This window comes from Falco rusticolus, chromosome 4, assembly GCF_015220075.1.
Source record: "Falco rusticolus isolate bFalRus1 chromosome 4, bFalRus1.pri, whole genome shotgun sequence".
NCBI classification, from domain to species: domain Eukaryota; kingdom Metazoa; phylum Chordata; class Aves; order Falconiformes; family Falconidae; genus Falco; species Falco rusticolus.
Genome location: NC_051190.1, coordinates 23906727 through 23918278, shown reverse-complemented (window position 1 = coordinate 23918278; position 11552 = coordinate 23906727). Strand labels below are relative to the sequence as shown.

The 11552-nt window shown below is 54.8% G+C and overlaps 2 protein-coding genes across 2 annotated transcripts in view; one reads left to right on the top strand and one right to left on the bottom strand.

Annotated features, from left to right (window-relative positions):
- PLXND1 (plexin D1) overlaps positions 1 to 7670 on the top strand; it is an 83058-nt gene extending 75388 nt beyond the window's left edge. The window contains exons 33-36 of the mRNA XM_037383210.1: positions 801 to 948; positions 3795 to 3935; positions 4896 to 4970; positions 5611 to 7670. Of these exons, the coding sequence (XP_037239107.1) occupies positions 801 to 948; positions 3795 to 3935; positions 4896 to 4970; positions 5611 to 5727 (481 nt within the window). The 3' untranslated portion in view covers positions 5728 to 7670. The remainder of the gene's footprint in view (positions 1 to 800; positions 949 to 3794; positions 3936 to 4895; positions 4971 to 5610) is intronic.
- A 2481-nt stretch (positions 7671 to 10151) lies between these two features.
- LOC119147862 (histone H1.8) lies at positions 10152 to 11372 on the bottom strand. The gene is made up of 4 exons (XM_037387319.1): positions 11357 to 11372; positions 10735 to 11183; positions 10592 to 10650; positions 10152 to 10421 (listed from the first exon to the last, which is right to left on the bottom strand). Exons 1-4 carry the CDS (start codon positions 11370 to 11372, stop codon positions 10187 to 10189), a joined length of 759 nt encoding a protein of 252 aa, XP_037243216.1. The 3' UTR covers positions 10152 to 10186.
- Between the last annotated feature and the right edge of the window lie 180 nt (positions 11373 to 11552).

Here is an 11552-nt window from a genome sequence, read left to right as displayed (position 1 = left end):
GCTGGGGAGAGCAGGGAGCTCCGGGTGAGTGGTGAGAAGAGGCTCAGTGCTTCTGAGACTGCAGGGACAGTAACTGTTTCCAGCCCCATATGTGAAAATAAAAACCAAATTTGGCTGGGATAGGAGGCCTGCAGACACAACCATTGAGCTACAGATTTGCCTACTCTTCATTACCTTTAATTGCCAGTAGAGCAAAGACTTATAGCAGCTTTGACTCCTCAGCTGCTGAGGAGGGATGGTAGGGAGGGCAAGTGATACACTGAAACTGTGTTGTGGCCAAATGAGCAGCAAAAAATAACTGGAGGATAAAATTATGAGAGAGCAGAAAAAAAGACACATGAAATGCATTTCATAGGACCAGGCTTACCATCAGAACCAGATGATGGTTGCTGTCAGGGAAGAAGAAGGAGCTGACACCATCACTACAAAAGCCAGCAAGTGGGGAAGCCTGATTCAGCAGCCCCATGCAGGCAAACCTGCCACTGTCCATCCTGGACCACAGCTGGCTCGGGGAGCTGCTGAAAGAGCAAGGGTACACGCTGGCCTAGACAAGACTGTGCATGAAGTCTCCTGCCCATGCAGTGTGCTTCAGCCTGAAGAAATGTCTCTTCAGGATGAAGACATGCGCCTGCCCCTCTAGCTAGGCAGTAGGGCTGTACACTACCAGGGTGTGCTTAATAGCAGAACCTGGCTCCTCAGGTTTTTCCTCCCTACTGTTCACTTTCTATCATCATCTTTCCTGCATTTCCTCCCATTTCCCTCTGGAGTACAAAAGTATTCCTGGCTTGTTTCCTCCACAGCCTACCTCTGAGGTTTTGGGTCAACATCCTGAAGAACCCCCAGTTCGTCTTTGACATCGACAAGACGGACCACATCGATGCATGTCTCTCTGTGATAGCCCAGGCCTTCATTGATGCCTGCTCCCTGTCCGACCTGCAGCTGGGCAAGGTATCGTCCAGAGAGGACACCTCACTCCTGCTCGGGCATCACAGACGGAGACCAGGCTGGGTGGGAAGGGGCTGCTGGAGGCCACCCAGCCCAACCTCCCCCAGCAGTGGGGCTGGCTGGCGGCCACTTGCTCTGGTTCATGCCATGGAGTTTTGGCTGTCTCCAAGGATGGCGTTCTCCCCCTCCCTCTCCCACCACTTCATTCAGGCTTGAGCTTGAAATTTGCACCCTCTCTGTCACAAGCAGCAGTCAGGGAGTGGGAACACGCAGTCGCAGCCAGGGTGGCCAAAGACCCCAGCCGGGAAGACTCAGAGGATGGTGGGAGGGCCAGCCACCGGCTTGTCTGCTCGGTGTTACCCAGCAGCTGTACGAGTTGCCCTGTGGTCACAGGGGAGCCCAGCTCCTTTGGTCAGGGCTGGTGCAGGGGACAGCATTAGCATAACAGTCCCATAACAGCAGCAGAGGGATGATGTAAACCCCCAGTGGCAGACTGGAAAATGACCTAGCTTCAGGTGAAGCTTTAATCATCACTGTCAGTGGTTTCTGCACAGCCTCTCACCTGGGCAAGCCATGAACACGGTCAGCACATACCAGCTTAGCTCACATGGAGGTGCGGGTCCTGCCAGGGGACAGCCTGGTGACACCATCCATCAGCACTCGGAGGGCACTGCTGCCGGTGTGCCAGCACAGCCACAGGTGCGCCCCTCCCATGGCAGCATCTCCATCACACGAGGCCACCTCTGGCACGGGGTCGGGGCCCGGCGCACCAGGAGGCTCAGCCTCCCCCGGGCCAACGCAAGCCTGCACGGGCCATGTCTCCTTTCCCACCGTTGGGCTCCCGTGCACCGTCCCACAGGGCTGGCAGGCAGCAAGGCGTCCAGCACGCATGTTTTCTGTTCTCTCAGTGGCTCGGTTGAATGCAGTGCTGACATTTGAAACTTCCCAACATAAATAGGTTTTATTAAGAAATGCTATAAACCATCCCCTGCTGCCCCCCACCCCAGAGGCTGGCAGCAGCACAGTGCCTGATGTAGAGGGGACGCTATGGAGAGAGAGGCAGGTGCTGCCCCATGTCCCCCGGGCTGAGAGCAACAGGAAGCCTTCACTGGGAGACATCAATACTGGAGGAAGATCTAATGAGTGCTTGGTTTTTCGTTTGTTTGGGTGTTGGTCTGTTTTTTGGGTTTTTTTTGCATGTGTTACAAAACACCTACAGTTTGTCCTTGTCAAGCTGTGGATGAGGGGAAGAGGGGTCAGCTGGAGTCAGACAGCAGATGGAAACATTTTTCAGGAATACAATAGCATAAGTGAAGGAATTGTTGAGTAACATGGGAAGAATAAATCCTCAGCATAAAAATCAGCTTGCATATGCACGCAGCATATCACTGAATGTTTTCCGGGCTGCATTCATCCACTGGTTTCAGCATGTTGCTCTTGATACTGCAAATGTGAGAGCAGACCCAGACTCTGTACATCTACAGCACACAAGCAGTTAATAAGCCACTACCCATCTCTTCATAATACAGACAAATCAAGCGCAATTAAAAACTAACTTAAAAGAGAGGCAGCATGGTTTTTTTTTTCCAAGAGGAAAAAAAAATATGTTGTGAGCAGGCTTTGTAACTTGGCTATATTCCTGTAATGCCTTGTCATTGGGTTTGAAAATAAACTGCTGTGGGATCTGGTGCCACAGCCTGGTGCCCATTTCCCATTTCTCCTGCAGCATTAGCCACGCTACATATTGCAGCAGCAGATTGCAGTTACCCCAGGCTTCCTTATTTACTGCCCAATGCAGCTGAAGATGCTGCCTCCACAGCGAAAGCCCTGCCGTGCTTGTCTCCTCTGAAGGTCCTCCCCCTCCCCCTCCACCTGTCAGAACATTGGGGAGCTTGATCTTACACCCCTCTGTGCCCCCAGGCCTAGGGCTGTTTCCCTTCGGGATGCAACACGGTGCCAGGCAGCCAGGTTCATTCCCAGGGTAATGGTATCAGCAGGGCAGGACTGCCTTGAGGTTAAAATAATTCATACTTGTGTTTGCAAGGAGTGCAGGCAGGGTTATGCCTTCACTGGTACAACCTGATCCTGTGGCTGAGAGGTTAAAACTGCTTTGTCCAAGCTGACATTAATCAAGAGAACTCAGTTTTTTTGTTAATTACTTTACATGCACTCAATATAAGCCAGGCAGGCTGGGTTAGCCAATGCAAAATAAATCAAAGCTACATGAAAAATCCAAGACCAACATTTTGACTGACAAAGTTCAGCTTGTAAGAGAGCTTTGTTCTTCACTTTAAATCAAGCTGGCTGCTTGAGAGACCCAAGTAAACGCATGCAGAAGCCCTTCCCTTATTACCAATTTCCACACACACAGAGCACAAGTGTTTTATCTAACACAGCCATGCCACAGTCATCTGCAGAGCATCACCTGGCAGCAAGCCACCTCGCCTGACCCTGCTTGTGCTTTTTAGCCTGCCCTTGCTGCAAATTCAAACACATTCACATAGACCACCTTCACGGGCATTGTGGCTAACAAACATTCAGCTCACGGTAGAAAGAAGGGTGGAGGGACGGTGCTGTGGGTCTGCAGCTGAGTGATACCCACCCACAGCACCTTGATGTGGCTAAGCAGGCACCTCTGTCATTAGGTGTGTTGTGCCTCACCTAATGTCCTACCGCACTCCTGCCTGTGTAAACCCAGGACCAAAGACATAGCTGTTCTTCTGAACCCAGCTGTAGCTGAAGTCCGCATATGATGGTTAGCACTTTGGTCAGACAAACAGGATAAGAAGTTTGCAGCCAGGAGCAACTTGGTGATGCCATCCAATTTCAGTATCTCATCCTTGCTCTAGGACTCCCCGACCAATAAACTACTGTATGCCAAGGAGATCCCAGAGTATCGGAAGATTGTGCAGCGATACTACAAGCAAATCCATGACATGCCCCCACTCAGCGAGCAGGAGATGAACGCCCACCTTGCGGAGGAGTCGCGGGTAAGGCTGCTGGGCTGCAACGAGGGGGGGGGGGGGGCGGGGGGAGGGCTCGGCCGGTGCACACCCCCGTGCCAGGGTCCGCAGGCTCAGTGTGCGGCCAGCGGCGAGGAGCACTGAGCCTGCTCCACTCCGGCTGACAGCAGGAGCCTGGGAGCGGCAGGGAGCGCAGCTAGGCTGCAATTGGCTACTGCTTAGATACTGGAAGGAGCAAACAAGAAAGGCTATTTTGCCTGAAACTTCCACACACAAACTTCATCTGACCTAATTTCAAGCACTTTCAATTACTGCCGGAGCTGCAGTAAACACCCACGAGTTCGCTTGAACGAAACTAGCTTTGGCACCACTGGGAGTTGAAAGCAAAAATCAGTGCCAAAAAGCCAGGAAGTTTGGAAAAGGATCGGTGCAGCCCCGCAGCCCCCCCCGGCCAGCTGGCCCCCCGGGCACCAACTGCCAGGGCCAGCCCCGTGTCCCAGGCAGCCTGCTGGCAGCCGGCCCTGGCAGCCAGCCCGCGGGATGCCGGCCCCGGTACCAGCTACAGGAGCTGGCAGCCACGCTCCGGATCCAAGTCCTGCCAGCCATATGCCACAGTTTCCTCAAAATCAAACCGTCTCCCACAGTGTTTTAGCTTCGGCCACCTAGCAGGTTTTTCTGCCGGCATTCCTCTGCCCAGCTGTTGTGCTGCCCCCTCCTATGAAATGGCTTGAACTTGAACAAGGAGGGGTCAGCAGTGCTACCAAGTGTGGCACTTAAAGCTGGCTTTAAAAAGAGTGAGACCATTTCTGATGTGAGCAAATGCACCTTCCTTAAGGGAGTAAGGCAAAAGTCCAGCTGCATCAACACAACAGTAACAAAAACACCCCAGCAAAACCTTTTAATCTAGTTAATGCCTGCTGATAGGGCTTGAATTTGCGTGCTGCACCACGTTAATATTCCACCCCTCTTTGTTCTGTTTTTATAAAGAAATACCGGAATGAATTCAACACCAACGTTGCCATGGCTGAGATATACAAATATGCCAAGAGATACCGCTCCCAGGTAAGCGGATTCAGCCGCAGTCGGCCCCCAGCACAGCTGCAGAGGGAATAGCAGGCAGTATGTTGTAACCCAGGAGTCAGATGCCTGTGTCCGGTCCCACAGAAAATGGATGATGTTTTTTTGCATAATCCCAGACACGTATGTAATATGTGCATGCACAGGTGCACCTGCTCTCCTATCCCTTGGCTGATGACTTCTTGGAAGAGAAGGCCAGCTATTCCTGGCTGATCTTGATAGTGCTGGGCTGGGCCAGAGTGAAGCGGAGCTGCCTGCTGTGCAGACCCACAGATGCTTTCAGGAGGGCAGAGCACGCTGATGCAGTCCAGACCCAAAATAACTTGCCACCCACCGCCCTCAGCAGAGGCAGTGGCCCCAGCTGGCACCTGACCGCCTGCGCTGCTGGCTACCTCTGCACCATGAGCTTTGTTACTGTGATGGTTTTCCGTTGCATTCCCCTCCGCTCCCACCCCCTGCCCAGGGACCCAGCTGCACCCCAGCACAGCCGGAGGGTACCGAGGTGTGTGAGCGTGCAGGGCATGCTCTCCCCAACCCAAGGTCCAGCTGGGATTCAGGCTGGACAGGGCTGGCATGTGGGCACCCACACTGCCTCAGCCACCCACCTGCCCATGTCTCCCCACAGATCGTGGCCGCCCTGGACGCCAATCCCACAACAAAGCGCACCCAGCTCCAGCACAAGTTTGAGCAAGTGATTGCACTCATGGAGGATAACATCTACGAGTGCTGCAGCGAAGCCTAGGCCAACTGCAGCGCTGGAAGTGACCTTCTCCACAGCGCAGTGCCGTAGGGAACCCGCCTTCAGCCACGGACACACCATGTATCGCCTCCACCAGGGTCATTCCCAAACCAGTCTTGTGGTGGGGTGGGCCTGGCCTGCGGCTGAAGGGCTCCCTCACCAAACAAGAAGCCACAAGACACCTTTCTGAGCAGCTCAAAAACCCTCTGGTCTGCACTGTGACACCCATAATTTATTTGCTGTTTCCAGCCAGAAACAAAGACATGACACTTGTGGCAAGCTCAGTTCACCACTTCCCTCTGATCAGCGCCTGAGCAGTCAGCGGCTCCCTGCATCCCTCTCTGTGGCTCCTTGGGACAAGAGATGGGGCTGCAGAAGCCATAACACCAGATGCAAAGCAGAAGGGTAGCCTCAGGGAGTAACGAGCAGAGATGGCAAAGGCCGTCGGAGCAACGTCTGAGCTCCCTTCCACACCATCCCTCTGACATCCTTGTTTTTCCAACACCAGGGACTCCTATCAGCTGTTCACTATCTGCTGCATTCTGTGTATTTTTGTGCCTTTTTTAATTTTTGTACTGTATGTGTAAACATAACCACTCCTCCATCTGAGACTTGGGCAACATGGGGAACTCAGGGCTGAGACAAAGCAGTTGCTTCCCCAGCAGCTAAGGCACGGTGCCTTAGCCTGAAGCACTTCATCCCCTAACAGCGGCAGCTGTTATGGAGCCGGAGGGAGCATGTTATGTGTCAGGCAGCGTGGAGGGGCTGTTCCCCCTTCCCCGGACTCCCGTTCTGCGTGCACAGCCAGCGGGAGGTGCAGTGGGTAGGCAGATACCCCACACCCCTTCCAGCCAGCTGGTGGCAGGCACGGCTTCTGCCCAGAGGACCAAGTATAGCGGGTGAGGGGAAGGACTCACACCTCACACTCGGGTCTCCCTGCCGTGGTGGCTGCGCACATGTCTGTGGCGCTGCCCCGGGTCACGCCACTCATGCCAGCAGGGCTCAGCTCCTGCCGACAGCTCTCTGGCAGAGCAGGCTTGAGCCACGCACAGGGCAAAACACCAGGTAGCACCGTCCCCCCTTCTGCCCCACACGCTCCAGCATCTCCCTGTCCTCATCACTGAAACCAAGGTCAGTGCTACTGAGGTATCTTCCTAAAGCAGCTCGTTCTGCTCACTGTGGACCCAGCCCGCCATGGTTGTCACTCAAGAGCAGCCAAGAGAGTGCAGTTTTGCTGCATGTCCAGTCTTTTTATTTTTTGGCCCACAAAGGCAAAGGGACTGGACCCCATCGCCCTGGCAGTACAATGCGCTCACTCACGCAGGGCAGCAGAGCAGCTGCAGCACCGCAAGCTGCAAACAAAGGTAGAATGCGTCCCACGCTAACGCTGGGGTCAGTGGGCAGGGTCCCACTGCGCAGACAAACACAGCTCATCCAAGACCTAGAAACTTCACTGTTGCCCTGCGGCAGCCACGCAGGGGCAAAACCCCTGTCCAACCTTGGTAGCTATTCTCCCTTCTGCAGACAACTTTGTCTTTCCCACAGCCAGGGCAGCCATGACTACTCTGGTCTCCAGCATCACACAGGCCCCACTGCAGAAGCTGGACCACAGCTAATGCCACATGCTTGAAGCCAACATTCACATGTCGGTAAAGGCAACCTGCCCGTGAAAGGTAAACCCAGCCGTCATCACTGCATTTTCAAACGGCCAAATAGAAGTTACTACCTCACTCCAGGCAGGGTCTAAGGTGAGCCTCTGTTACTAATCCAGCTGGCAAGGATGCAACCTGGTTTTAGATGACTTAGGTCCACCAAAAACTCCTCCTGGGTGACTTACTGCCATGGACAGGTGGCCTCCATCCCATCATTTCCAGTAATGCCACATTTGTCAGAAATTGGAACATCAGAATTGTGTATGTGTATATAGATATCTATTTTAAAACAAATTATAGACTTTATCCAGTATGTTAAGGGGGGGGGGGGGGCACGGGGTACAGTGGGAAGGGAAAGGGGAATAATAGGTTTTTTTGTTGGTTTTTTTTTGTTGTTGTTGTTCTTTTTTATAAGAACTACAGAAAAAGTACATACACTGTGGAGGTTTCAATGTCTTTGCTGAGGATGTGGCTTCAGAATAGAAACTCTTAAGAATGTAGCTGGGCTACATTTTATTTTAAAAGTGATTTCACAAAAAAAAAAATCTTGAATATTTTTTTTTTCTTTTAGAAACTGTGAATAGCTGCCAGATACACAGGCAGGCCCAGCACAGGGAAGGTGAGGGTGATAAGGACCAAGGTAGCAGAGAACGTTGAGCTTGGCTGGAGGTGGGGAAAGGGCCATGGAGCAATAGCCCCATGTTGTTACAAGGAAAGGATAGAAGTGAGCCAATAGTGAGTATAGTTTGCCTCCAGGTGATGTGACTGGGCCATGTATTGGGGCCTATTGCTTTATTATTTAATTTTTTCCAAAGAAAAAAAAGGTAGTTGCTACAACCATTTTAAATGAACAACTTTAACAGAGCAGAAGCTTGAGGGTTTGTAGTGTTGCCTTGAACCCCTCAGCCCTTTGTAACATGTTTTTAAACTTTGGCACATGTTGTGGGTGTAGTGCCCTTACCTGCTGTGTAGTGGAAGTGGCAAACTCTTGGAAAAGCCTATCTTTGTAATAAAACAAGGTGCTGAACCCTGTGTAGCGAAGTTCCTGCCCCTGTGCATGCAGAGGACACACGACACTGTGGAACATAGCTGTGGCTTTGCATGGACGAGACCAGCTTTGCCTGCACGCGGTGTCAGCAGCTCCACTGATGAGCACCTCATCTCCGTGCGAGATGGGGTTTTACCCACAGCACGCTGTGCTGCACACACAAAGACCAGTAACACCACAACAGTGCCCAGGGCTGGGCTCCCTTACCTCTGCCAGGTGCTGTCTGCCCACCAGACTGTGTCCTCCCAGCCCCAGCAAACCCAGCACCAGCTCTGCACCACTGCCAGCCCTCAAGGCTTCTAGCTTTGGTGCCGTGACACAGCTGCAGCCCACTGGTCTTAATAACCATGGCATTGCTAAATCCTCTCTCTTCCACCTCCCCCAGTAAATGCTGCTCTTCCCAGACACAAGAGGGATTTTCTTTTCCCACCAGAAAGTTTATTCTTCACAGAACTAAACCCAGCCATTAAATGATTTGGCCTCTATCAAAGGGAACCTCACTTTTCACACCAAGTGCCAGGTGGGAGAGGGCACAGCCCCTGCCTGGTCCTGTTCCAGGACACTCCCACACGAGCGAGCAGGTCTATGTGAGGCTAACCATCACCAAAGGGTTAGGAGAGCTGTGGTCCTTACCACTGCAGCATCCCCCACCCTGTCCCTGGGGGAAGAAAGAGTTCCAGCTCCATTAAAGATGGATCAACATGTCTGAGGCTGAAGTTTAAAGAGAAGTTAGTTTGCTCAGCTCTTGCTTAAGCCCTGGAGCAAGGCCAGGAGCTGTGGAGGGCATTGCCAAGGCCAGCTGAAGATTAGCAAAATCCTCTTTAGGAAGAGTTTTACTTCCACTTATTTTCTCCTGTCCAGGAGGACTGTAACCCGTTGCATTATCAGGCTGACCTTCAGAAGGTCTGTTGTGCACAGAGCAAGAAAAATTCAGGCATTTGAAACTATTAAATGAAAGCGTTCACACACTGACCCACAGGAGCTAGCAAGACAGGTTTAGAAGTGGGAACTGCACCCCAGATAAGCAACAAGAGCACAAGCAATGCTACAGTCTACAGCAAACCCCCCAAACTCCTTTTTTGAGCCGTAAAACACATCTGTCTTCCTCTTACCATGGCTAGAGCACAGGCAGCTCCCCAGCACCAGGGACCCTCACCCATGACACATACAGGAATGCCGCAGCAGCATGTTGGGTAATCCCAGCTCAGCCGGGCATTAGCCCAAGGGCAGCCAGGAGGGCAGGGGGCCTGGATGCTGCCCCACACTGGGGCTGTGGGCACCACGGCCCACACTGCTAGGGCCAGCCAGGCCCTGGCTTTGCAGTGCCCAGGGGTGCCCCTACACTGTGTGCCATGGTGCCAGGGCCCCTGCACCCTGTGCCATCGGCTGGCACCGGGACTTGCTGCCAGCTGGCACACATGCAGCCCCCAGAGCCCAGCCACCCCAGCACTTGGCCCGTGTGCTACTGTGTCTGGGGACATGTGGGGACAGACAGGCCAGCTCCCCGTGAAGGCAGACAGCTGCCCACAGCACCGGCTCACCACCATGCCACACAGGACAGGGCTAGGGGAGTGCAGGGACAGAGACCACGAGCAGGGCAGCACCCACAGCATTTCATGAGGCGAGTGCACAGCTTTATTATTACAAGGTGAACACAGATTTAAAACCTGTCCTGGGGACTAAAATCAACACAGACTGGGAGGGCTCAGGGCAGGCTGGAAGCAGGGCTGGGCTGCCAGGGAGCAGGGCTGCCCGGACCCCGCTACAGGCCCTGCCTGCCCTCCAGAGGGGTGGCTACCACCCTGCAGCCTGGCCTGCCCTGGCCGGTTTCTGGGGTGCCCCGGGGCTTCCTTGCCTTGCCCTGGTCCCCCTTCGCCTTGGGGGTGTCCTGCCGTGCCCCCCGGGGCGCCTTAGCCCTGCTCTTTCCAACCAGAGCCGCGCGGGACCCCTTCGCCCCAGCACCCCCAGGGCTGCCACTCCCCCCCCCCCCCCCGCACCTTCAGAGCCACAGGGGACCCTGAGTGCCCTTTGCTGGGGGCCCGGGGCTGGCAGGCAGCTCCTGGGGGCTTTGCTCCATCGCTCCTGGTGGGGCCTGGAGGGGAGAGAGTACCTCAGGCTCCTGCCACGCCCGAGCCACCCAGCCACGCCATGCAGCCCTGCTACTCACGTCCACGGGCTTTGTCCTTGGCTTCTGCTTCGCTGTGGCCAGGCTACCCCCCACGGCGCCTGCGGGAGAAGGGGCGGCGTGCCAGCCTGGGCAGTGGCCTCTCCATGGGACTGGGGCAGCCCAGGGCACTGCCAACCCTTTACCTCACTGCTGTGCATGCCGGGGGTCCCCTTCCGTCCCACCTTCGGCACCTGTCCTCTGATGGGATCCACCTGGTCCATTGTCTGCTTCTGCCACAGCTTCTCAGGGGCCAGCTGGGGGTGAAGGAGGGGTGGAAGTGGGGCCAGTGGAGGCGGCACCTCAGCCCCCAGCCCCAGGCCAGTGGCCCCCATGGCGGAGGAGTTGTGGGGCCGCACCAGGTCCCCACAGCTCAGCCCCTTGCTCAGTGCCTGCTTCAGCAGGTCCCCGAGGTGGCCAGGGTCCACAGTGGGGTACTTGGCCAGGATGAACCGCTTGGTGGCAACAATGGAGGCACCCTTCCTCTCGTCCTGGGCCTGCAGCGCCTCAGTGACCATGTGCAGGGTTGAGGGGCGCCGGGGCTGCCGGCCCTGGGCTGGCAGATGTGGAAGCTGGGCTGTGCCAGCAGCTTCAGCTCCTGGAAGAGGCACCCCTTGGGATGTGGGCCCAGCCCCAAGGCACTCACACCCCTGATGGCTGCAGAGCCCCCCAGAAGCCAAGCAGCCACAACCCTTCTCCTCACAGGGACCCACCAGAACCCCAGACCCATGGGAGCCACAGTGCTGCCAGCACCTGGCAAACCCTTACCCAGCTCGGGCTCCATAGCAGCACACACACCAGCCTGCAATCCCAGCTCTGCTCACAGCACCACTACCCTTGCTCACAAGCTCTGCTCACCTGCAGCTAATTTATCCGATCAGCACCCTAATTGCAGGAGCTGGTTAGCAGCTGCTAATTGCTCTGGTTGCCACCCAGGTGAGAGCAGGGGGTTGGGGAGTTGAGT